General features: G+C 46.8%; 2 protein-coding genes across 2 annotated transcripts; both read left to right on the forward strand.

Moving 5' to 3' along the window:
* The first annotated feature begins 567 nt into the window (after positions 1 to 567).
* Fate1 (fetal and adult testis expressed 1) lies at positions 568 to 6,180 on the forward strand. Its single transcript, XM_071606103.1, has 4 exons — positions 568 to 673; positions 1,724 to 1,849; positions 5,445 to 5,590; positions 6,049 to 6,180. The coding sequence occupies exons 1-4, from the start codon at positions 568 to 570 to the stop codon at positions 6,178 to 6,180; spliced, it is 510 nt and encodes a 169-aa protein (XP_071462204.1).
* Positions 6,181 to 17,825: 11,645 nt separating this feature from the next.
* Cnga2 (cyclic nucleotide gated channel subunit alpha 2) lies at positions 17,826 to 23,442 on the forward strand. Its single transcript, XM_027954503.2, has 6 exons — positions 17,826 to 17,929; positions 18,134 to 18,226; positions 18,844 to 19,014; positions 20,057 to 20,164; positions 21,644 to 21,750; positions 22,040 to 23,442. The coding sequence occupies exons 1-6, from the start codon at positions 17,826 to 17,828 to the stop codon at positions 23,440 to 23,442; spliced, it is 1,986 nt and encodes a 661-aa protein (XP_027810304.2).
* Positions 23,443 to 24,883: the final 1,441 nt, after the last annotated feature.

Consider the following 24,883-nt stretch of genomic DNA (forward strand, 5'->3'; position numbering starts at 1 on the left):
ACTCAAATCAGGACAAGGGCATCTCCCTTGCCCAGGAACTTCAGACTGGGGGGGGGGGGCAGGACGTGGTGTGTTCTACAGAGAATCCCTTCTGATGGAGTGATGTGGCTTGGATTATTGGCCAGAGCTGGACTGACAGAAGCCATGATACACTTGGGACTTCACCCTGCTTTGGCCACTGACTGACTGTCAGATCCTGTGCCAGTCTCTGCCTCTTTTTAGAAATGATGGAGTTTGAACCCCAGTAGTCCCCCAACCAGCCAAATCAAAGGTTGTTGAACCAGAGCAGTTCTCATAAGCAAAGGCCCTGAGCTGTGTGTGTCTCTTCCCCTAAATTGCTTACAAAGTAGCAACAAAGAAGGACATAGCAGTCAACAAGGTACAGTAGGAACATAAAGTGCCTAGTCCAAGGTCTGAACCCAGGAAGGGAGTCTGGCTCCACCTGCCTTGTCAGGGTATATCTTCCTTGAGCTCTCACCCCTCGAAGAGGTGATTCTCCAGGCGCTTCCTCTGTGCCCTGAACCCTGTGAATCTTTAGTCATAGCTTCAAGTGAGTAACTGGTGGTGATGGCAGGAGGGCCCCCTAGCATGAAGGAGGAGATAGAAATGTGCATAGCTGGAGAAGTGGGGCCTGGAAGCCATGGGAAAACTCGAGACCAACTGGTGATAGCAGGTGAGGATACTTTAAAATGTCCCCTAGCATATATAGACCATGTAGGCATTCATCTACACTTGTGCTCATTTGTGTTGGAGAAGGTACATGTGCCTCTGGGTGTGCTTTTGTGCATATATGTGTGTGTGTTTGCATGCATGCATACTTAGATGTTGTGTCTGGGTTTTGGAGTGTTTGTGTTGGTTACAGGGAACTGTGGGGAAAGTGATAAATAGATGATGATATAAGTATTTTGTAGCCCAAGAGAGAGGAGGGTGAAACAACATGTATGGTTTCTCTGACTCCTTCCATCTTAGGCACCCCTGTGTCTATTGCAAAATATTTGGAGGGCTTAATTTTTTTTTAATAAATCGATTAATTCTGTCTCTGAATCCTCTCTTGTCTTTTAGTCAAACCCAAATCATGCAATGTACAAGATGCATTCAGGGCCTCCTTAACATATTCTCTGCTCAGGCAATGTTTGTCCAGTGCGCAAGTTCCCCCCCAACCCCCCGACCCTGCAGTTGTGTTTGTTCTTAAAACATCTCAAGCTGTTTCTCCTCACAGCCTCTGTGCTCCCTGTTCCCTTGGTCTGCTCTTTTCCTCAGTTCTCAATTCCCCATGTTTGGTTCTTTTCAGATCTGTTTCCAGTCTCTGTATCAGTGCTGACTCCTACTTTTCTAGAACTTGCTTTATCTTTCCACCATGTAACCTGTTTTGTCATTTATGGAGCCATCATTTCTCTGAATTTGTGCTGATGGGTTGTTTTTTGTTGTGTACTTCCCACTCGCTCTTATACACAAGCAGATGGTTCATTGATGTCTGGGATCTTGCGTCTTGCTCTTTGCTTACTCTGTCTAGTAACCTAGGCCAGAACTTGGCCTTCAGTATATCATTATTGAACTTTTGAACAGATGAATAAACAGGTCTGGGATCAGTAGTGGTGAATGGGTCTTGAGCGAATCTTAAGAACTTTGGGGGCACTGTCTTCTTTCTGGTATGTCTTAACACCCAGGAAGCCCCGGTATAACTTCTATGGGTGTTCTTGAAGGTCTCTGTTCTTCTCTCTAGAAATGATGGAGCATGGATCCTGGTCACTAGGTGCTCCCCAGAGGCGACAGAAGTTGGAACCAAAGGCTTCTGGTTCTTCTGCAAGCCAAACAGTTTGGACTATGGGTGCTACCCGGCCCAAAAAAAATTGGTACTGTCTGGGATCTTGGACACATGGTGACTGGGTTGGGGTTTTCAGTACTGGTTATAGAGGCTTCTGCCTGACCATGGTAAATAAAAAAGGGCTAAAAGTTGGCCCTCCATATCCACAGATCCTGCATCTGTGGATTTAACCAACAATGGATGGAAAATATTTGGAGAAAAAGGCATCTGTACTGAACACAAAGGCTTTTTTGTCATTATTCCCTAAACAATACAAGGACTATTTACAAAGCGTTTAGATTGTATTTGGTTTTAGAAATTATGTGGAGATGATTCAAATTATGCAGGATGATGTACATAGGATTTATGTAATTACATCATTTTATATACGGGGCTTGAGCATCCACTGATTTTGGTATCCATGGAGGAAGGGGAGTCCTGGCATTTTCACTGTGGGTGAGGGAAAGTTTTGGAAAAATGGTTGCTATACAGTAGCAAGAGTTACTAGAAAAAAGGCAATCAGGTTGAAGGAAAGGGGGAACTGATTGTTACAAAGAATCAAGTTTTGCCTTCAGTTTTCTAAGCTATATTCACCTTGGGTGAGGAAGTTTAGAAAAATGGTTTTGTTACAGTGTTGCAAAGATTACTGGGAAAAGACAACAAGGTTGGAGAGGGAGTGAAAACTGACTGTTCTAGGGCATTTCTGAGTCTTGGAATTCTGTAGCCAATCTTTTCACATACACTGTGGGGTGACGGAATATTCTAGAAAAATGGCAGCTACATTGTTGCAAAAAAAGGCAGCCATTTTTCAGAGGAAGGAGCCATGACTGTTATAGGATATAGCTATAGGATTGGTTAAGTTTGTAACCAATCCTGTCAGCTGTATTTGGATGAGTGAGGGAATGCTTTTAAAAAGTGTAAGTGGTTATACTTTAATAAAAGTTACTGAGGGGGCTGGGGTTGTGGCTAAGTGGTAGAGCACTTGCCTGGCATGTGTGAGGCCCTGGGTTTGATCCTCAGCATCACATAGAAATAAATAAATAAAATAAAGGTCCAACAAAAACTAAAAAATACATTTAAAAAAGTTACTGAGAGAAGGCATCAAGTTTGCAAAGAGGGAGATCTGGTTTCTAGGTAAAGGATTATAAGGCTGAATTGGTTCAAGCTCTGGTGAATAACAAGAAAAGGGCCTTCCAGGTCAGTGATAAATATTAAATTAGTGTTCTGGGTCTAAAAACTGAAGCCAAATTAAGTTGCTCCAGGAATCCAGGCTTTAGGAAGCCACTCATGATACTGAGACTGAGGGGGATATAATAGCAGGATTAGTGAACATTTAGCCATAGGGCTAGAGGAGGGCAATGCTTAAGAATTAGAAATGCAATTTAGAAGTCTAGAATTAAGAACTCTAATTTATTAATACTATTCATTCACTCATCTGCTTACTTTAGAATATGATGATTAATAGAATGGTTGGTGCCTCTGGGAAAACCCCAATATGCAAGTTAAAAAAAATTAATAATACTATCCTGCTGATTTGGGGAGGAAAGTAGTGTTCCTTAAAAACATAAGGAACATGTTTAAAAACATGTTTAAGAAACATAAGGAAAATAAGAATAACAATTTTTGACATAATTAACAAGGAAGTTGGCATGTGTTTCAATTAATAGAATTTCCTAGTCTTAATCATATATATATATATATATATATAAATATTATATATCTTTTAAAAAAATTTAGTTCTAGATGAACACACAATATCTTTATTTTTATGTGATGCTAAGAATTGATTCCAGTGCCTCACACATGTGAGGCAAATACTTTTTTACTGAGCTACAGCCCCAACCCATATATATCTCTATATTTATATCTATCTATTTCTCTCTATATATATCTTATATTTTATAATGTATACCCAAAAAGTAGTTCTAAAATTAAAAATAAAAAACAAGGGGCTGGGGTTGTGGCTCAGTGGTAAAACACTTGCCAAACATGTGAGAGGCACTGGGTTTGATGTTCAGCACCACATAAAAAAAATAAAATAAAGATAGTTTATCCAACTACAACTAGAAAAATTTAAAAAAACCCAACAATACAGGGGCTTGGGCTGTGTAGCTTAGTTGTAGAATGCTCATCTAGCACATGTGAGGCCCGGGGTTTGATACTCAGCACCACATAAAAAATAAATAATAAAGATTTTGTGTCCATCTGCAACCAAAAAAACTATTTTTTAAAAACAAACAAACAAAAAATACAAATAACTTTTAGAACAGTTATACCCATCACATGAAGTGGTCGCAATACAAGGTATCAAACAGAAGGTATTGTTAAATTAATTGCTATTATATTGATGTATTGATAAACTACATTGCCTCAAACAGAACATCTGGCCACCGATTACTCATATTTACTTTGCCTTCAAATTCCTCAAAATTTTCTTTTTGTCTTCCTGATTCCACTCTATAGGAAAATCACAGGGGTAGTTTGGAGATTCTTTAAGAAGATGACTGTAAGCAAATCTACTTTGTAGTCCTGGGGTTTCTCTCACACTCAGTGTCATTTTCATGCTATTTTGAAGTTTCTTAAGAAGATCAAATATTATTAATATAAACAACTGTTCACAAAAAGTCACTGCAGTATCTGTGCACTCCTTTCGAAAAAAATACATTTTGAATTATTGCAACTAATGGAACCTAGTAGAAAAGCTCCTAAGAAAGTTCTTTTCATGGAAATGGCCTCACTTTCATTTTAATGTTGTTACCTAAGAGCACATCTTTCCAAGGTGATAGGTGAGCTGCAGTTGTCTGTTCATTTCTAAGAATGAGGCCAACAGAAGTGCTAGCCCAGACCATGACACAGCTGGCTGAGGCCTGCCAAGTGGTAGGTTGTACTGCAGCAGGGCAAGTGCCAAGACAAAGAGAGTTTTATTTTGTGGCACTGACACCCCAGGATTCCTGTTCATTGGGTTCAGGTTTTGGCTTGGGGATGAGTGTCTGGCTGCCAGCCAGGTGGAGAGAGAAGGGTAGATGACTGTTTCATACACAGAACTTTAGTTAATGTTCCTGTTTTCCACCTCTGTTCTTGAGACACCCCCCACCAGTTGTCCTGCAGCCTCCAGGCCTGGGTTCTGCTTCTTCACCCCACAATGCTCTTCAAAGCCATCAGATAACCTTGACCTCAAACATGCACTTGGGGACTCATTAGCAGATGGATGAAAACGAAAGTTCCAGGAATGGCTGGCCTCACTTAGGGAGGGAATCTGTGGCTTCCCAGTAGCCAGAGTGCTGGCTTTAGCTCACTTTCTTCCCATGTGTCCTTGAGAGTGAAGGCATCTTGCCAGGCCTCAGTTCACGTTCTCCTTCAGTAAGTTGTTTGGATTCTCAAGTAATGTTTGCCTATAGAAGTTCTGGCAGAGGACACTGTCACTGTTCTTCCCTCACCACAGCCTTCAAGGCCAGGGCTTCTGAGGAACATGGTGCAGATACGGGTGCCCAGGCTTTCTCAGTAGTCTAAAGTGGCTTGCCCTTGATTCCAGAGGGTCAGGCACCACATGACCCACTTGGGATACACCATCAGATCTTGGCAAAGTGTGGGGAAGCTGCTTAGGTGGAACGAGCAGATGACTTGGAGTGACCTTTCTTGTAGGGGCACCAGCTGCAGAAGCCCAGAATGTCACGAGAGACAGTGCATGGCAGTGCCCATCCCCAAGAGTATCCAGGCAGCTTGCAAGGCATGAGGTTTCATTATGAACGGCAAGAGCTGCACCTTGAGTGCTCCAGGCAAGGACCAGTATGGGCAGAGAGCCTAGTGAGCAGCCTGGCCAGGAAGGAGTGTGGTTGCTTGAAATATTGGGGTTCAGTTGCCTCCTGGCCTTTGGAAACCTACATCCATTCTTTGGCAGCCTTGACTAGGCTGACTTTTCTTCCTGAGCTCACCCTGCTATAGTGGGGGCAGGCCGGCCTCTTGCAGAGAACTGGAGTGAACACACACACACATACACACACACACACACACAGAGAGAGAGAGAGAGAGAGAGAGAGAGAGAGAGAGAGAGAGAAGGAAGCTGGCCCTGGGTCCTGCTAGGTCATGCCAGGCTGGCTGCTTCTCACCCAGGGGTACTTGGGCCTGCTAAAGGGTAGCAAAACTACTTCTTGTTTTAACTTCACACTCCCCTCTGCCCCCACTGGCATGCCTCTGGCTTTCTGGAAAAGCCTTGCTCACCAGCTCTGCTTTTGGTCCCTCTATAGCTGCACATGATCACTGGACGCCTGCGTGCCCTCGAGGACCAGGGCGCCACCTGGCGGCACAGGGAGGCTGTGTTCTTCACCATGCTGGTGTCTGCCTGCATCGCCAACCTGTGGCTATGGATGCGCCAGTGATGCTTCACAGGCACTTCAGCACAGCCAGAGCCTCTGCTCCCTCCCCTCGTCCCTTTTCTCCCAGAGCTGCCTTGTCCCAGCCTCCTTCTAGCCTCTAGGTAGGATCAGGGAGGTTCTAGCTGCTGGAAGCTGGAGGAAGTCTGCATGAGCTGAGATGTGCCGTCTTGGAGGGAGAGGAGAGAGTGACATCCGCCCCTCCAGCAGCACCAGTGGCAGGCACTGCCTGCTTGCTTGTGAGGGCTCCCTGGGCCTTGCCTCCGTGGCTCCAGCTTCCTGCCTGCTCTGTTCCAACCTCTGTGGCAAGGTTTGCTTCGGCTTTCTCCCCTGTTCTTCCATTAGTGTGCAGGGCTCCACACAAAGAACATGCTCAATAAAATTCTAATGGCAACAGCAAAACCTGGTGCTTGAGGTTCTTATATACATGACTCATTTGCGCCAGTAGTGGGAAGGTGCACTCGGTAAAAATCCCTCTAGTGAAAGGCCCTGTGGCTGGAACTTGGCTGCTGACAATGTCCCAGGGACCCTGTTGCCCTCCTCCCCTTTCCCTTCCCAGCCCTCAGTGTCCCCAGCCCAGCAGAGGGTTTCTTTAATGGCCAGGCTTTATAAAGACCTTCTTGTTGTTATTGTGCCAATGGGTATGTGCAGGGAAGCAGTTCTGTAGGGCATGTTGGCCCAGGTGTTGCCCAGACTCAATCACAGCTAAGCTCCTGGAAGGGACCAGAAGCTGCTCCATTTACCCAGGAGGAAACTGAGTTCCAGAGAGGGGAAACATGTCCCTGGGCTTGTCTAGCATGATAGGAACAGAGCAAGGTCTTGGATGGGTTTTCCTGAGTTCTCGTCTACAAAGTAGCTTGCCACCTATGGATTTTTTGGGGGGATGAAGTCCTGACACGGTTCTGAATGCTGGAGTTTCCTGGTGGGCAGAAGAAAAGAGTGGCCTTAAGGGGATCACGTGAGGGTAAGCATCTTTGCCTCCTTAGCTTCTAGACCTTCTGCTCCCTTTGGATGTTTCCTGGATCCACAGCCTCATGAAATACATTTAGGACAGGGTCACCCATGGTGCAGGTGTGCCAGGTTGCTGGAGCCTTGTGGAAGAGCTGCTGCCAATTTCCTTGGGGCTCAGGGATCAATACACATCTGTGTAGAGATGGAGACCCAGGGCTTTCTCATTGGCTTTATGACTAAATGGACCTTTCTCTGTTCCCCAAGTCCGTTGAGGTTTCTCTGTATCTATAAAGGTGGAGAGTGTGTCATTAGATATGAGATGAACATAACCATCCGTGCATATGAGGGTGGAGGAGAAGGATGGAAGGAAAGAGGAAGAGCACAGAGGGGGAAATATTGGAGGGAATGAGAGGGACAAACACAGAGATAGAGAAGGAGAGAAGAAAGGAAAGAGGGAGAGAGTGGGTGAAAGAAGAGGCTTGAGTTCCAGCACCTTTTCTGCCAGGACCCTGTCTCTCTCTGATCCTCGGTAGGTTTCTCCCTCTTCTGGACTGCAGTACTTCTGAAAGGATGCAGGATCTCCTGTGAGCCCTGTAAGACACCATATATGTGGCTCCTGGAGCCTTGGCCCTGCTGAAAGTTGAGGCAATGACACTTAGCGAAGAAACAGTTGGTAGATTTTCTCTCTGGCCCCAGAGCAGAGGGGATACTGGGGTGCCAGAAGAAATCTCTCTGCTGAATAGGGAGACAGCAACACCCAATGATAAGTAATTTTTATTAGGAGATCCAAGAGAGCCCAGGAGGGCCAAGGGTGTTCCCTGTCCCTTCCAAATGGGCCCTGGAGACCCAGGAATTGCTTGAGGGCCAGAAGCAAGGCTGAGAGACCCTCTTGAAGGCCATCCTTCTACCCTTTAGAGCCTCAGGACAGACCATGGTCCAAGACACAGAGGAATATTAAAAGAAGCAGGGAGATGGAGCAGCCCAGCTGTTCAGACAGAGGTAGCATGTGGCCCTTCCTGCCCACATCTCAGTATACCCACTGCCTTTGGTTCCATGGAAACATTCAAGGGGAGCAGAGGGGTTAGAAGCTAAGGAGGCAAAGATGCTTGCCCTCACATGGTCCCCTTAAACCCACTCCTTTCTTCTGCCCACCAGGAAACTCTGAGGAAGACCTGACTGTAGCAGAGACAGAGACAGGCTGGGTCTGCCCTCTGGGCCCAGCTATGTGTGTACCTGCGCAGACATAGCCCTGTTTGCGGAAAGTCTCAGGTTGAAAATATGTTGTGAAATAAAGATTCCCCTCTGGGAGCAATTTAGTTGAGTTGCAAACAAACAGCACGGTGGCCCCCATGGAGAAACACCTCCTGAGCTAGGTGAGCTCACATGGAGACCTTGACTAGGCTCTGCCTGCCTCTCTGGCCTGCCCTGAAATGTGGACAGTGGGTGGGTACCTGGCATGGCCTGGGGCTCACTTCCTAGCCATGCTTTCAAGTTGACTGCCTGCCCCACCAAGAAGGCCTCAGAGACCTCCTGAGGGGAAGTTCAGCCAGAACTGCTCTTAATGGCCTCTATGGCAGCCTGGGAGATGGACACTGGGCCTCTCTGCAGGGTTTCTCCTCCCCCTCCTCCTTCTCCTCCTCCTCCTTCTCCTCTTCCTCCTCCTCCTTCTTTTTTTAAACAAAACAAATTGAACCCAGGGCCTCTTCCACATGCTAGACCAACACTCTATCACTCTGTCCTTAAGGACCCCTCTGCAGGGTTCATTAAGGGGCATGCAAACTCTCTGTGTTGTACCATGTTGTACCATGTGGATTAAATGCACTGTATGTGTTCCATGATTTTTCACTTAGACCTCTCTGCACAGCTCCCTGAGGGAGGAGCTTATCTTCCAAGCCATCTGTGCAGGTGTAGAAAGCATATACCTCTGGTCAAGCCCTGCCTACCAAGCTGGGAAGAGGCTGAAACTTAATATTCCAGTTCTTCCATTTCGGTTGGCCTCCCAGCAGCTGGGGGAAGGCAGTTGTGGAAAGTGATCTTGTGGGGAGGGGTCATGAAGGCGCAGGGAGGGGCTCTGGTACACCTAGGAGCAGCCTGAAATATCAGGCCTCTTGAAAAGGACTCAAAGGTTTACTGCCCCAGGATCTCTTGCCTCTTTTCCTTCCCCAACTCTATCCTTCTTTGAAGCCAAGTCCAAGGAATCTTAGAGGGAGGGCTGGATTTGACCCTCAGGCTGGCCTCACCTTGGGATCCTCATCTTTCACAGATTCTTTCTGGCTTGGCCTCCAGTCAGGTGGGCTGGCTTGGACTGTGCCAACACTCCAAAGCAGGTGCATGGCAGCCTCTAGTCTCCAGAGGCAAAGCCCTGAGCATGCTCCATGCAAGGATGGATCCCTTGGGGACCTTGGGAGGGGCCAGCTCCTGGATCTGGGCAGACACACAGCTTCCACAGCAAGGCAGCCCAGCATCCAGCCCTGACTGCCAACAGCCTGGGCCCACCAGTAGGCAAGCTTCTCCACTGGGCCTGTGGCACTGTAGGCCAGTCTTAAGCTCACCTGAACTCTGACCGTGAACTCTTCTGGATTTCTGCCAGCTTTCCCTGCTGGTATCAGGCAGGGTGAAGTGGCCCTCTAACTGGGAAGCTACCAGCTGTATCATCAGGGGTGGGGTGACCCCCACTGCCTGGAGGACAGAAGTAGAAGGTCTCTTCTGGCTTCAGGTGCTCATGAGCCCCCAAGGGCTTCTCTCTGATTGGAGGCTGTGTGGACGGATGGATGGATGCTGACTGCGGCCCCAGGACTCCCTGCCTCTGAAGTCATCTGATTGGTGAGGAAAGTGGCTGGCACTGAGCTGACATCTTCCTGTGGTTACAGACTGGTATCCTCTGTATATGTCAGGGCTGGAGCACATTGGAAATGTGTGGATCCTAGAACCAGTTTTGACATGGGCTCTTGTATATATGGCCTGCTTAAGGGGCTGAGGAAAATGCAGGTATGGAGAAATTTTGTCCCTAATCAAACCAGGCAAATGGAATACTGAGAGCTCTAGGAGTGCAGGAGCAGTGCCACACCAATATTAACCTGAGGCACCTGAGCCTTTGTCTCCTTCCAGGAATGTTGCAGGGAGGGTGGCTGGAGAAGGCTCAGAGCACAGGGATCTAGGGACTGCCTGGTTAGGCATGACTCTCTAGGAGAGTAAGGGGACACTGTTGACCTAACCTAACCTCAGAGCATGGAGACTGGGTCACTTGGAGCTCCATAGCTCTTTACATATAAGAAGCCATGGAAGTAGGGGAGGCATTATGTGGTGCTTCTCTCAGAAACCCTGTTTGGACTGCAGCCTTGGATTTTGGCCTGTTGAACTGCAACCTGGCCTCCTCAGGAGATCTTCGGAGGGGGGCACACACACTCCAGGCTCCTCAGACTTGGGAGCCAGCCTCTCTGCCATTTTGGAAAATGCATTGTTAGTGAAGCCCTTGGAGGTTCAGGTTGAGGGATGATTTTGAGCCAAGTAGCAGGCTTGGGGGCAGGACAAACTCTCAAGGCTGTTGCAGACCCAGTACCCTATTCTGGCCTCCAAGTTTGAATCCTGAACAACATGTGGACACCATTTCCGTGTTAGAATATAACTACAGGAGACAGATAATATTACAGAAGCCTCATCTCTAGGCCTTTTGATAGCAGCTAGGACCCTGGGCCCCTTCTCTTTCACGGCGGGGCTTCCTCCAGCTGCCCCTAACCACCACTTGTCAGTGGTTGCCCTCTCCAAAGAGAGGGAAACTGAGAGCTTGCACTGGGCTTCAAACTGAGACCAAATGTGGTAGAAAAAAAGTAAATCTTGAGTTCATTGTCAAGGGATGCTAAGTCCTTATACAAATGAAGTAAGGAATAGTGAACATGAGGTAAGGTGTGAATTTGGAAAAGTACAGAGCAATTTCAGGGAGTGCATTCATTCATTCAATAATCCATTCATCCATTCACTTGCCAAATATATATCAAGCACCTACTGTGTGCCAAAGGTAGCTCAGCATCAGGGGCTTGCCACCAAGTACTTCCCCCTACCCAGTCTGAAGTTGCCCATCTTTAGCTCCTGCAGTTTTTCTTCCCATGGCTAAGCCCCATACAACTGTCCTTTCTAGGCCTGGGGCACAAAGACAGTCGGCAGCTTCAGTTCTATAATCAAAACTCAGTCAGCCCAAGAGCATGCTGCTACAGTTTTGACCCTAATTCTCCCTTTGGCCCTCACACCCAAGCTCCATTTGCCTTCCAGCTGGACTGTGGTTGGCTGTTGCACTAGAACCGGAATGCTTCTGTGTGAATCTGTGCAATGGGGATGATAATGATGTCAGCCTTGTCGGATTGTCATGGAGATTAAATACGTTGACTTATGATAAGTGTTTAGCACCAGGTAGCTACTCAGTGAATGAGATTCTGCCCCTGAGGTTCTAGCTGCCTGTCAGGGATACCTCTTCTTTCCTCTTGTTGCTTTCTATCTGTCATCCCACCTCCCTGTTTCCCAGCTTCTCCACTACCCATGATGTCAATGACACACCAGAAGCCTAGGACTTTTTTTCTCTGCAATGGCCAGAGTGAATATTTAGGGGACTAATTTCCAGCTAGGACTTGCAATCTGCATCTCTAGGCTGTCAATCATAAAAGAGATCCTTGTGCAAACATTGTATAAAATCTTTGGCTTAGCCTGGTGTTAACTTGAACCTAGATTGTACAAGAAGTTGAGGCATCTGGCCATCTAGAGGGTCTCATGTGCCTCCTGGAAGACCTACTGCAGCTAGTCTCCCCTACCTATTGCTTTAGGCTTGAAAATCCCCTTTTTGGAACTCTGTTTTCTGATATTCTTCAGAACCTCACCAAGTTCGAGCCCTTATGTCTTTCTCCCTCCCTCCTTATCTTTCTTTCTACCCCTTCCTTACTTCCCTCACTCCTTTAATCCTTCCTCCCTGCTCCCTCCCTTCTTTCCCTTTATCCTTCTTCTTCCTTCCCCAACAGCATGCAGTATTTTCCAAGTACCAGCTCCAGTGCTGGGTATGCTGTGCATGACAGAACAGATGCTGACTTGTCCTCAGGCAGAATACACCCTGTGCAGGGAGTGCTGGCAGGAAGGGAAGCAAAGTATGAACACAAATTTCAGGTCCAGGAAGCTGTGGATAGGAAGAATAAGATAGGGCATGCTCTTCAGAGAGAATCTGAATGCCAAGCCATCCTGACGGCTAGCAGCTGAGAGCTTGAAGTTCTGGTCAGTCACAAATGTCTAACAATCATAAGGGCTGATGGTGGAATGAATTCATTGTGACTTGGGACAAGATGAGCTGTGGTTTTCCAATAACAACCTGAGAGAAACATCCAGGTGGAAGTTGGAAGGAAAGCCTGAAGCTTAGCCGAGAGACTTTCCTCCCATTCTTAATTTCAGGCACATGATGCCATCCTTAATTTTGTGGCTCAGTGTATAATGTGCCTTATTTTAATGGCTATTTTTAAGTTTTTCCCATTAACAATGGCTTTGGGCAGTTTCGTTATTATGTGCCTTGGTGTAGTTTTCTTCATTTTTTATGCTTCTGTGTCATTGAGCTTCTTATATCTGTGGATTTATAGTATGATTAAGTTTGGGGAAATTTTGGCTATTATATCTTCAAATATCTCTTCTATTTCCTCTCCTTTGGAAACTTTGATTACACTCATATTAAGCCATTGAAGTTGTCTCACAGCTCAATGATGCTTTGCTCTTTTTTTTTTTCTGTATCCTTTTTTCTGTGTCTCATTTTGGGCACTTTTATTATGTTGTCTGTAAGTTCATTAATCTCTTTTACACTATCTGATCTTCCATTAATCCAATGAACAGTTGATCCTCTGTCTCCATGAGCTCAGCATCTACAGATTCAACCAACCATAGATTGAAAATTTTTAAGAAAATTGTGTCTGCACTGAATATGTGCAGAATTTTTCCTGCTATAATTACCTAAACAATACAGCTTAGCAATTACTTATATAGCATTTCATTATATTCAATATTATAAGTAATCTAGAGATTATTTAAAGAATATGATAGTATGTGCATAGGTTATATGCAAATATGGTGCTTTGTCATTTTATATAAAGGACTTGAGTATTAGTGAATTTTGTCATTCATGGTCCTAAAACAAACCATCCTGGGGATACTGAGGGACAACTGTGCTTTTTATTTCACAAACAGCTTTCTCCTCATTATGGAGAAATTATTTGCATGCCTAAGTTTTAAGTAGATACCACATATTGTGAAATTTATCTTATTGAAAGCTGGACATTTGCGTATTTCTAAAAACATTCTTGAGTCTTATTCTGGGATTCGGTTAAGTTCCTTGAAAAGTATTTTTTTTTTGTCTTGCTTTTAAGATTTTTCAATAGGACTATAGACTCCTCAGTCTAAAGACTAATTATCTGTCAGTACTGAGGAAAGATCCTTCTGGGTACTCTACCTAATATCCCACCAATCATTAGGTTTTCCAATTGGGCTGCTGGCATCAGACCTTGTGTGAAAGGTGAGGGATATAATGCCTAATTTTGAGGAATGGTTCATTCCTTGACCAGGAATATCTTCCTCATTGCTAAGCACTCAGCTGAATACTTGACAGGGACCCTCTTTCTGGAGTTCTCTCTCTGTGTAGCTCTCTCCTCTCCAATACTTTCCTCTGCAGGCTCCAGCTGCTTTGGTCTTCTCAACCCAGGGAAACTGACAGGCTTTACCTGCATTTACCTTCTTGGCGCTATGGCCTGGAAACTCTGACAGGTAATAATCTGGGGCAATTGCAGGGCTTCAGCTCTTTTGTCTCCTGGGGATTACTGACCTTTGTTTCCTACTACTTAGAAACTTGAAAATTACTGTTTGTAAGTTTTCTTATTTCATTATGGAGGATATATTCAATCCTTGTTGCTCTATATTAGCCAAGAAGAGAAGTACTGTATCTTCCTTTAAAATCACCTAATTGATATAGTAAGGGCTTAAGCTGAGGAATGAAAGTAGAAAGAGAAGTAGTCATGGACTGGGAAAAATGTAGGGACCATTCATACAATATTCATCCAAAACTCATTTATTGAGCGTGTACTATCTCAAGGCACTGAGAAAAGATGGTAGTTTGGATTGAAGATGGCAATGATGGAGATAGTGAGAAACCATTAGATATAGGACATGTGTTCAAGGTAAAGTCTATATTCTTTGCATATGTAGAGAGGGTGGGGTGTGAAAAAAGAGGAGTCAGGATAACAGTAAGGTTTAGAATGAAATAACAGGGAGAATAGCATTACTTGATTGAGATGTAGGTGACTGTGGAGGGTATGGTTGGAGGGGAAGATCAAGAGCTTGGTTTTGGACATACTGAGCCTGAGGAGCCTATTCATAATCCAAGTGGCTTTGCCAGGGAGGCAAACTAGAGTTCACAGGAGAGATTGAGCTGGTGTTCCAAGTTTGTAAGTCATCAGCATCTACTCGAGAGAAAAGATAAGTAAGTGATCTGGATCATTGAAGAACTGTGTTCAGGACACTCTAAGCTTTAGTGTTAGAAAAGAGAAGGAAGCTTCTTCAGAGAATGCTAAGATGTGGTTGATAAGTAGGATACCTAACTGGGAAAGTAGAGCTCATTATTTCAAGAAGGAGGGAATGAATAAACTGTCAGATGCTGCAGAGAAACAGAATGGAAATGCAAACGACTCTCAGGATGGATTGTGTTTCTGTTTGTGTCTTTGAATCTTGGATTCACCCTGAAGTTAGACACCCTGCCAGACTTACATCTCTAAAGGCAGCACCCACCCAACACGTGGCATACAATTGGTGCCTTCAGCGTGGGCATGGAGCATTTGAGTGAACAGTGAACTGGAACTTTCAGTCTTGGCTGTCTGACTCACATGTCCCTTTTCTCTCTGGCCTTATCTCTACCCATAGTCTGAATGAGTTGTCCTTAAAATGCTTCCATGCAGGGTTTGAGCACTCCTCACTCCAGACTCACTTTTTTATAATATCCTGTGCTGTTACTCAGCTTGTGGATGAAGAAAAACGAGGCCTATGAGTACAAAATGACTGAAGTTGGGCTTTTTATGACATGGGTGTTATCTTCCTCTGATTTTAAAAGCCACATTCCTTGAGGATCCCACTCTTCAACTAGAATTTACTGCCCATCTCTGTTCTCTGTGACAACTGCATGGCTTGTTACCTTTCTCAGCAAGCCTGCTTTTGCCCTTATGTTTATTTGGTTTTCCCCTGTCCATCCCCAGAACAGCTATTGCAAAATTTCTGGCCTCCTCTGAAGGCTTCTGCCTGGTACTTCTGAAAGTAGAAACCCCTCCTATTTCACTTACAAAGCTGGGCTTTTATAGAAGTGAATCCTTCAATGGCCTCTCACTGTATCCCTACTAGCATCTAAAATATTGAACACCTGCTTCCCTCTGGTCTTAGGATTTTTAATAAGACTTTTTGCACTTCCTCTGGTACTTGAACCAATCCATTTTACTCCCACCTCTCACAGGCTCCACCCTCACTGGGGTTGATCAAAAGCACACACACTTTCATTTTCTGTCAAATCTGTCCTCAAAACATTTAAACTTGCTTTATTATCTCCTTGTTGTAAATTAGTAACAACAGCAACATAGAGAACCATTTTCAATCTCCCATCCTCCTCCAGATCCCACTCTATCTCTAGCCTTTCTCAGTTGAGTTTCTAGAAAGAATCAGTTACATGCTCTATCTCTTGTCCCTCACTCCCTACTCCATACTATGGGACCCTATGAAATCTGTCTTCTTTTACCACCACTCCTTGGTGCTGTTCTTGATAAGGTCACTGGTAAGTCGTAGTCATGCTCTCATCTCAGGGAGGAAGTAACAGGCCTCCCAAGCCGCTTTTATCTCCCTGTCATAGGGGTGGGGTGGGCATTGGCCCTGTAGAAGTCTTTTTTTTCCTGAGACTCCTTTCCCTGGGAACTTTTTCCTTGTGTATCCCATATCTCTTGGACTGCCCTCCATTTCCTCCATGCAGTCAGCTCCTTGGGCTATCTGCTATTGTTGCAGCTCCTCAGAAAGCTTCTGTCAGCCCTCTTCTCTGGTTTCATGATATGGAGGAGTAGGCTTATCCCCTTGACAGCTTTAACTCCCTCATAAACCGTGAGGGTGTCCATGGACCCCATTTAGTCCAGGGAGTGCTGAGCCAAACAGAGTCTCCTTTATCAGACCCAGGCAGCCACCGTGAATGCCAGAGACCAGGTCAAGGCCTTGTAAATAGAAGGCAATAGTGAGAGAGATGCTTGACACTTTGCAGGGCACAAACAACTCAGGAAAGAGGTTGCTTGGATGTGATGCAGTAAGTAAAGAGCTGTTCTTGACCTGTAGATTTCTGACTTGAGTGACTGGGAAGAGGGTAGGCCCCTTTATAACGTGGGTAAATTGGAAGAGAAACTGACTTATAGGTGAAGGTGTCAAGTTCAGTTTTACCTATGTTGGATTTGAGGGTTTGAGTTGTCTCAAAGGAGATGTCCAGCAAGCAGCAGGAGATATGTGTTGGGAGCCTGGAAGGGACTCCTGGCCTGGAAACTGGATCAGGCACTTGAAGCCCTAGGACTAGACAAGATTTATTGAGGAGTTGAAAATCAATGGGCTGTCAGTTAGGCAAGGCAGAAGACAGCCAGGCAGCCAGGGGAAGGGATGTCCTATTTCTGGCAGAGAGAGCACAAGATCAAGGAAGAGGAATTTGTTTTGGTGACAGCAGCATAGAAGATGATGTACCCCAGAGATGGCCTGGCCCTGTGTTCCAGCTCCTCTTGAACTGAAAACTTGGACTTTAAAATCACCTTTTCCAGGAGGCCAGCCCTGAAACTGTTCAGTGTAAGTGGCCCTGCCTTTGTTTGCATTGCCTGGAACTTTCTGTCTCCACGGTCTACTGCCTCCAAGGTCCAAACAGGGACGTGCAGAGGCTGGTTTGTTTCCCTCAGGTGCCCTCATTAGCATGCTGCTGCCAGAGTCCCACAGAGAGCACCAGGCGAGCATCTCTGAGGCTGCTTGACGTGCCTACCATTGCCATGGCGACAGCTTCAGAAGCTGGAACAAGTAGCTGGGGGTGGGGAATGGTGGAGTCCTAGAACAGCTTTGGGGCTGTGAATCTAGTAGTAGCTGCCTTGGTAAATCTGGGGGATGTGATGACCATTCCTGTTCACATCTGGTGTGGCACACTGATGAGCCCCAGCATGGGACAGCTGTTCTGAGGATCTTATATTCCAGCCTCCCTGACTCTATGACAAGACATACTGTCTCTCTTCTGGATGCTTCCATCCTGGGCTACTCCTTCTCAATTTATTTTGTGAATGCATCTTCCTGTTCTCAAGTCACCAGTGTCGGAGCAAACCTCGATACTCCTAAGTCCTGCTGTGGCAGTATGGAGCAGTGGGACTTTGCATTGCCTCAGTGCCAGGCTCCAAGTGTCAAGAAAAGGACTATACTCCTCCACATGATATGTCATTTAAAATGAAAACAGTGCTCAACTACAAAATATGGTTTTGTTTCCTTTGCCATAGTGACTTTATTAACACATGAATTATCAAAGCCAGCTGGGCCCTGGTTCTATTCTCACCCTGCTCACCTATAGCTCTCCTGCTTCATATGGGTACGAGAATCCTCTGTGACCTCCCTTGGTCATATCCCTGGCAGGTAAGAGCCCTGGTTGTACATGGAGAATGACTGAAAAATCCAATGGTGTGAAGAGTGCTACAGCCAATAACCATCATGAACCCCCTGCCATCAAGGCTAATGGCAAAGATGACTGCAGGACCAGCAGCAGGTGAGTCTTCTGAGGCTGGGTGATTTCACAGATGGTCCAGAGGTTGCTACTCCCCATCATGCCTGCACCATTGTTGTAGGGCAAGCTATCTTTGGCTTTAGGATTCCTTTTCAAGGGAACATAGGAGTTCCAGGCATGTCCTAGGAGGCAAGATAAGTCACACACCCAGAGAACCCTGGGTCAACTCTGTTGCTTTCTCTACAGGCCACAGTCTGCGGCTGATGATGATACCTCCTCTGAATTGCAGAGGCTGGCGGAGATGGACACCCCACGACGGGGAAGGGGTGGCTTCCGAAGGTAATTCCCCCCACCCTAACCTGCTGTTCCCCCTTCTGTCCATGGGGCTTGTCAGGGTGACTACAATGGCTCTCCTTCTCTTAACTCCTCTAAGCCTTCTATCAGACACTAGAGACCTGAGCAACACCAAAGCTCCTGTGAGACAAGATGGGAGAGGCCAGAGGAGGCCTCCCTTCACACTTCACAGTCTGAACTTTGCGGGGAGGTATCTCTCACTGCAGAGGGGCCTTGGTAGAGGGCCCTGAGGTCACCACCCCAGACCAGTAGGCTCTATAGGGAAATCAGGAAGCCTGAGGCAACCTCCATCCTGACTTGTCCTGACATTAACACAACCTCCATTTTGCATTGAAGACCTGTTTTTTGTTCTGCACAATCAAATGAGATGGAACCTTCTATTGGAAATCTTCCTAGGCACCCCTCCCCACAAGATGTATTTGAATCATGCCTGAGTCCCAGACCCTTCCCTCAATGCTGGCCTATGTCCCAGTTCTTAGCACACAGGAAATCATGGCCTGGTCTGTTTCCAGGTTTCCCTCTTCATCTCCCATGTCCCCCCGACTTTCCCCCTGCTGAAACAGTGAGCTCTCAGGTTCATGCTCTCTCTCCCTCACCTCTAGGATCGTCCGCCTGGTGGGGGTCATCAGAGATTGGGCCAACAGGAATTTCAGGGAGGAGGAAGCAAGGCCTGATTCATTCCTCGAGCGCTTCCATGGGCCTGAACTCCAGACCGTGACGACACAGCAGGGGGATGGCAAAGGCGACAAAGACGGCGAGGGAAAGGGCACCAAGTACAACTGTCCAGCCTGTGGGGCTCAAAGGGCTCCCAAGCACACAATTGCAGAAATCAGTGTGGTTTCTAATGCCACTGCCAGGGGCAGACAAGGGACTATGTCAAGCTCTGTCATAACAGGGAAAGGGATGGACAGAAATGACCTGCTATGCTTTTAACTCCAGAACATTTCTGTTCTCCCTACCTACAGCCTCTCCAATAGCCAGTGGTCTATTTGCTATGGGAACATCTACTGTCTTTTTTCACCTTAGCTGACCTTCTATCAGATGTCCTCTTGCTGCTCATAAAGTGAATGTGGGCAGGGAGGGGGTTCAGCCAGGGGCATGCCACTTCCAGCCTCACTTCCAGCAGTTGGTAAATGCTGAGGAGGATGCAATCAGAAAGCGCTGCTGAGGGCAGGCCCACTCCAGCTCTATTCTGGGCAAGGAAGTATGTATTGGAAGAAACCATGCAGGAACCTGATGGGGAAGGCTCTGATGGCTGAGTAGGAGAGTGACGGGGTGGAGAAGGCAGAGATGGAGGGTCTACTGTTTGGGGAAGGAGTAGGCCACTGTGGATGTCTGGCCAAGTTAACATTCCCCACCTCTGGTCAGTGAAGGAAAAGGGCTCTTGCCAAAATATGGCACAGCATCTGGAAAAGTGATTTGGAGGCTAGAGGCTGGGGACCAAAAAGAAAGAGTAGAGTGGGCAAGAACCATGTAGTTCTCACTTGCCTGGAGTTTGTCTCTTTTGCTGGGAGGGATATAGGAACAGTGGGATAAGCTTGCATTACCAACCTGTGGTTATCCCTCCCCAGACCCTGATGCTCTTCTCTACCCAAAACTCTGCCCCTTGATGTGCCTTCTGGGCAAGGGGCTACCAGAGAGGTTCAGAGCCAATGGGCCACTCTACCCTGAAAAATGGGGCCCCAAGCCAATTTACCCCTCATCCACACATTCCCTTAAGCAGTGATTCTTGGGGGTCCCTAAGCTTCCAGAACATGTAGTGCTGTCTCCTTGGGGGAGCTGGTCCTCAAGCCTGGCCTTTGTTTGTTTCCTTAGAAAGAAATTTGAACTATTTGTCTTGGACCCAGCTGGGGACTGGTATTACCGCTGGCTCTTTGTCATTGCCATGCCTGTCCTGTACAACTGGTGCCTGCTGGTGGCCAGGTGAGTAGGGAGGGGTCTGGAAAAGGGTAGCCAAAAGTAGAGCAATCCATAGGCCCTGGGATTGAGAGCACACAGGTCCCAGCCAGTCCCAGCTTAAGACAGTGTTCATACCAAGCCAACCTTCCTTCCAGATTCTCTGGCTGCCCAAAACACCTCTATCTACCTTGATAGCCCATGTTCCCTTCAGAGGGAGTCTTAAAGGTGTTAGCCCCACTTTCTTCTCTTCCTGGGACACCTGCAGCAGCCATATCTATTTCTTGTATCTACCACACTTGTAACTAATGTGATTCTTAGAAACTGGGATTTGGTGATACTACTCCCTCCTCAAAAAACATTTCAATTCCCTATTGCCCACAGGACAAAGTTCAAGCCCTAAGAATGGCCTTCAAAGCCTTTTGAATGTGGCCTGACAGCATTCCTCACTCCTTTCTGCTCCCACTTCAGTCATTCAGAAAGGGTTTGACTGAGCACTTATTGGGTGCCATGCTCTAGGCTCAATGATGGGGATAATGTGGAGAGCAAGACAGGCATGGTATCTCTCCCTTGGAACTCTTAGGCTACTGGAGGACAGAAATTGCCAACATGAAATAAAAAAAATGACCAAGATGATTCCAGGAACTGATGGCAGAAAGTTGCTAGAGATCGAACAGTCAGGGTGGGCCTCTCTGGGAAGGTGAGACTATAGCTGAGCCCTCATTAGTGGGAGGCAATCAGCTGTTTAGATACTATTCTTGGCAGAGAGAACATTGTGGGCAGAAGGAATAAGTGCAAAGCGTTAGGATGGCCCAGTGTGGTTCTGCAGGCTTTGTGAAATAGGGGCTGGAATTTGATTCTAAATGTTACCATTCCTAGTACACTCTTGGGATCACCATCCTGGACTCTATCCCCTAATTTTCCCTATCCCCAGGCCCTTTCCTAGGCCTGGCTCCATCCATAATTTACCCTACAGAGCTCCTGCAGCTTCCAACTTTTCTCCAATCATACTTCTTCTAGCCTAACCCTAGCTCACTTGGGCTTACCGATACTTGGCTGGCCAGTGTTCTGTGTTGGGTGCTCAGTAGGTGTATGTTGAAGTGATGAAGATGGAATCTATTCCACTGTGTGCTGTGATTTGCTCTTCCAATGACATATTCATTCATTCCACTGACACCATTCAACTGATACTTGAATTCAGGTGCCCCAGGCTAAGCATAGGACTGGCAATGATGATGGAGGAAGTCTCTGCCCTCCTGAAGCTCACAGTCTAATGTGTGAGGTAGGCAATTAATGGTCAGTAGTGATGCACACACAATGATGTCTACATAATGATAAGGATTGGGGTAGAAGTCAGTTGCCAGTGTCTCCTTGGCACCAGGCTAACTGTAACTTATCAGTGCCCCTTGTAGCCCTCTCAAGCCTTGAACAAATAGACATTCAGCTTGGGGCTTCCAGGAGACCTCAACTGGCTTTGAGGGTGAAGCCAGCCTTGTTCTTTCACAGAGCCTGCTTCAGTGACCTACAGAGAGGTTACTTCCTGGTGTGGCTGGTGCTGGACTACTTCTCAGATCTGGTTTACATTGCAGACCTTTTCATCCGATTACGCACAGGTGAGTAAGCATCTGGGAAGCACAGGTGGCACTATGACACCTAAGTCCAAAGGCCTGAGTCCAAATTTTGAAGAAATCTACTAGACATGGTGTTGGACTCAAATGCTTGGCTGGAACCCTGGTTGGTGATTGATCAGGGGTGCTTTCTTGGGTCTTTCTGGACAGCCTACCATGTGAGCTATATCTCTCCTTGGGATGAAGGGATAAATGACTAGTTTGCTTATCATTATCCTATAAGGAGGAACAGATCTGAGGGAAGAGGTGACATACTGGCTTGTACGTCTGTTAGGTTTCCTAGAGCAGGGGCTGCTGGTCAAAGATACCAAGAAACTGCGAGACAACTACATCCACACCCTGCAATTCAAGCTGGATGTGGCTTCCATCATCCCCACAGACCTCATCTATTTTGCTGTGGGCATCCATAGTCCTGAGGTGCGCTTCAACCGCCTACTGCACTTTGCCCGTATGTTTGAGTTCTTTGATCGCACTGAGACTCGCACCAGCTACCCCAACATCTTTCGTATCAGCAACCTGGTGCTCTACATTTTGGTCATCATCCACTGGAATGCTTGCATCTACTATGCCATCTCCAAGTCCATTGGCTTTGGGGTTGACACCTGGGTCTACCCCAATATCACTGACCCTGAATATGGCTACCTGGCTAGGGAATACATCTACTGTCTTTACTGGTCTACACTGACCCTCACCACCATTGGGGAGACACCTCCCCCTGTAAAGGATGAGGAGTACTTATTTGTCATCTTTGACTTCCTGATTGGTGTCCTCATCTTCGCCACCATCGTGGGAAATGTGGGCTCCATGATCTCCAACATGAATGCCACCAGGGCAGAGTTCCAGGCCAAGATTGATGCTGTCAAACACTACATGCAGTTCCGCAAGGTCAGCAAGGAGATGGAAGCCAAGGTCATTAAGTGGTTTGACTACCTGTGGACCAATAAGAAGTCAGTGGATGAACGGGAAGTTCTCAAGAATCTGCCAGCTAAGCTCAGGGCTGAGATAGCCATCAATGTCCACCTTTCCACACTCAAGAAAGTGCGCATCTTCCAGGATTGTGAGGCTGGCCTGCTGGTAGAGCTGGTACTGAAGCTTCGCCCTCAGGTCTTCAGCCCCGGGGATTACATTTGCCGTAAAGGGGATATTGGCAAGGAGATGTACATCATCAAGGAGGGCAAGTTAGCGGTGGTGGCTGATGATGGTGTGACTCAGTATGCTCTACTATCTGCTGGGAGCTGCTTTGGAGAGATCAGTATCCTTAACATTAAGGGCAGCAAAATGGGCAATCGGCGCACGGCCAATATCCGCAGCCTGGGCTACTCAGATCTCTTCTGCTTGTCCAAGGATGATCTCATGGAAGCTGTGACTGAGTACCCTGATGCCAAGAAGGTTTTGGAGGAGAGAGGTCGGGAGATCCTGATGAAGGAGGGGCTGCTGGATGAGAATGAGGTGGCAGCCAGCATGGAGGTGGATGTGCAGGAAAAGCTAGAGCAATTGGAGACCAACATGGAGACCTTGTATACTCGCTTTGCCCGCCTGCTGGCTGAGTACACAGGGGCCCAGCAGAAGCTCAAGCAGCGCATCACAGTTCTGGAGACCAAGATGAAACAAAATGAGGAGGATTACCTGTCAGATGGCGTGACCAGCCCAGAGCCAGCTACTGCTGAGGAGCCATGAGGGTGCGAGCCCAATGGCCTTTGCAGCCTTCCTTGCCTTGACCCCAGGAGCTAGAAGAGCTGTCTAGATTTCCAGATTCATATGCATTACATCTCTTGCCCTCTGAATTCTCCCCAAAGCTTCTTCTAAGCTCATGATTTTGGTCTAAACATCCAGGGGTACCCCTCTGAGTGTAGCTAACAGTCAAGCTTGTGGACAGTAGAGACCATGTTGGCTGCATTTCCAGGAGCTTCAGCCTGCCCAAGTATGAGGAACGAAGAGAGCAGCAGCTGAACTGTCCTTTAGGAGTCTGTCCTGGGACTGGAGATGTGGACAATTATCTGCTCTGAAGAAGCCCATCCAAAGAATGGCATGCTCTCTGCTGCTCTCTTACCCCTCTCTAGCTCATTTGTATGTAGCCACTCTGCTCTGTTGATTAGCCTGTCTCTCTGCCAGCCAAGAGTGGCATCTCTGAAGTCCTCTCTGGACCAGGAGATGATGATGCTTCTGGTTTCTGGTCCATTCCAGGAAAGGGAGTGAGGAGTGAGGCAACTGACAATCATCCAGTGGGCAATGCCACCTGGAGAAGGAGGTGGCTGGCAGCTCTAGTCATCACCCTCTATGGAGAGCATTTCAAAAGAAGACTTGAAGGCTGGTGGTGGGAGGGATACTCTAGTTCATATGTGCTTTAGCAGCACTTAAAGTTAATAAATTCCTTTCAACTACTTTTGGTTATTGCTCAGCTCTTTTCTCCACATTCTTTTCCTGTTCTTCCCTTTTATTCACATTTCTTTGCTGCTGTCCAGACTCCTTCTGCCTGGCATGCCCACTGAAATCCTCCCCTGCCTGTAACCCCTACTTGTCTTTTAGGACTTAAGCTGGGTACCAGCTCTCTGGAGAACCCCCTTGCCTGTACCCACTCCCCTGCCAGCCTCTGTGATTGGTTTTAATGGATGTGGTTTCCCCTCCAGACTGTGGGCCCTTTGAGGGCAAGGCCAAGACAGTCTCCCTCACTGCTGCCTGCAGCCTCGATGATGTGCCTGGCATAGAGTAGAGGTTCTGAGATGTTTATTCACTGGAGTAGTGAGCAAACAGAGTGAGTGGGAATGAACGAATGAGCACAACTAACCCAATCTACTCTGCTTCCTTCTGCCAGCACCTGTATTTTGAGAGAAACATGGTTTTATCTGGGGAGCTGGGGAGGATCTTCTGGGGGAGCAGGTATTTGATCTGGTATTACTAGATTTCTGCAGTCTGAGGGACAAATACTAATCAGTGGGCAAGAAGATCTAGCTGTGGACTCTCATGCTTTCATGTCCATACATAACATTCACTCCTTCATTTATTGTGATAAAATGCACATAACTCTAACCATCTTGATGACTTTTATATGTATAATTCAATAGTGTCAAGTAGATTCACATTGTCATGAAATCAATCTCCAAAACTCTTTCAACTTGCC

The sequence above is a fragment of the Marmota flaviventris genome, chromosome X, assembly GCF_047511675.1.
Source record: "Marmota flaviventris isolate mMarFla1 chromosome X, mMarFla1.hap1, whole genome shotgun sequence".
NCBI lineage: Eukaryota > Metazoa > Chordata > Mammalia > Rodentia > Sciuridae > Marmota > Marmota flaviventris.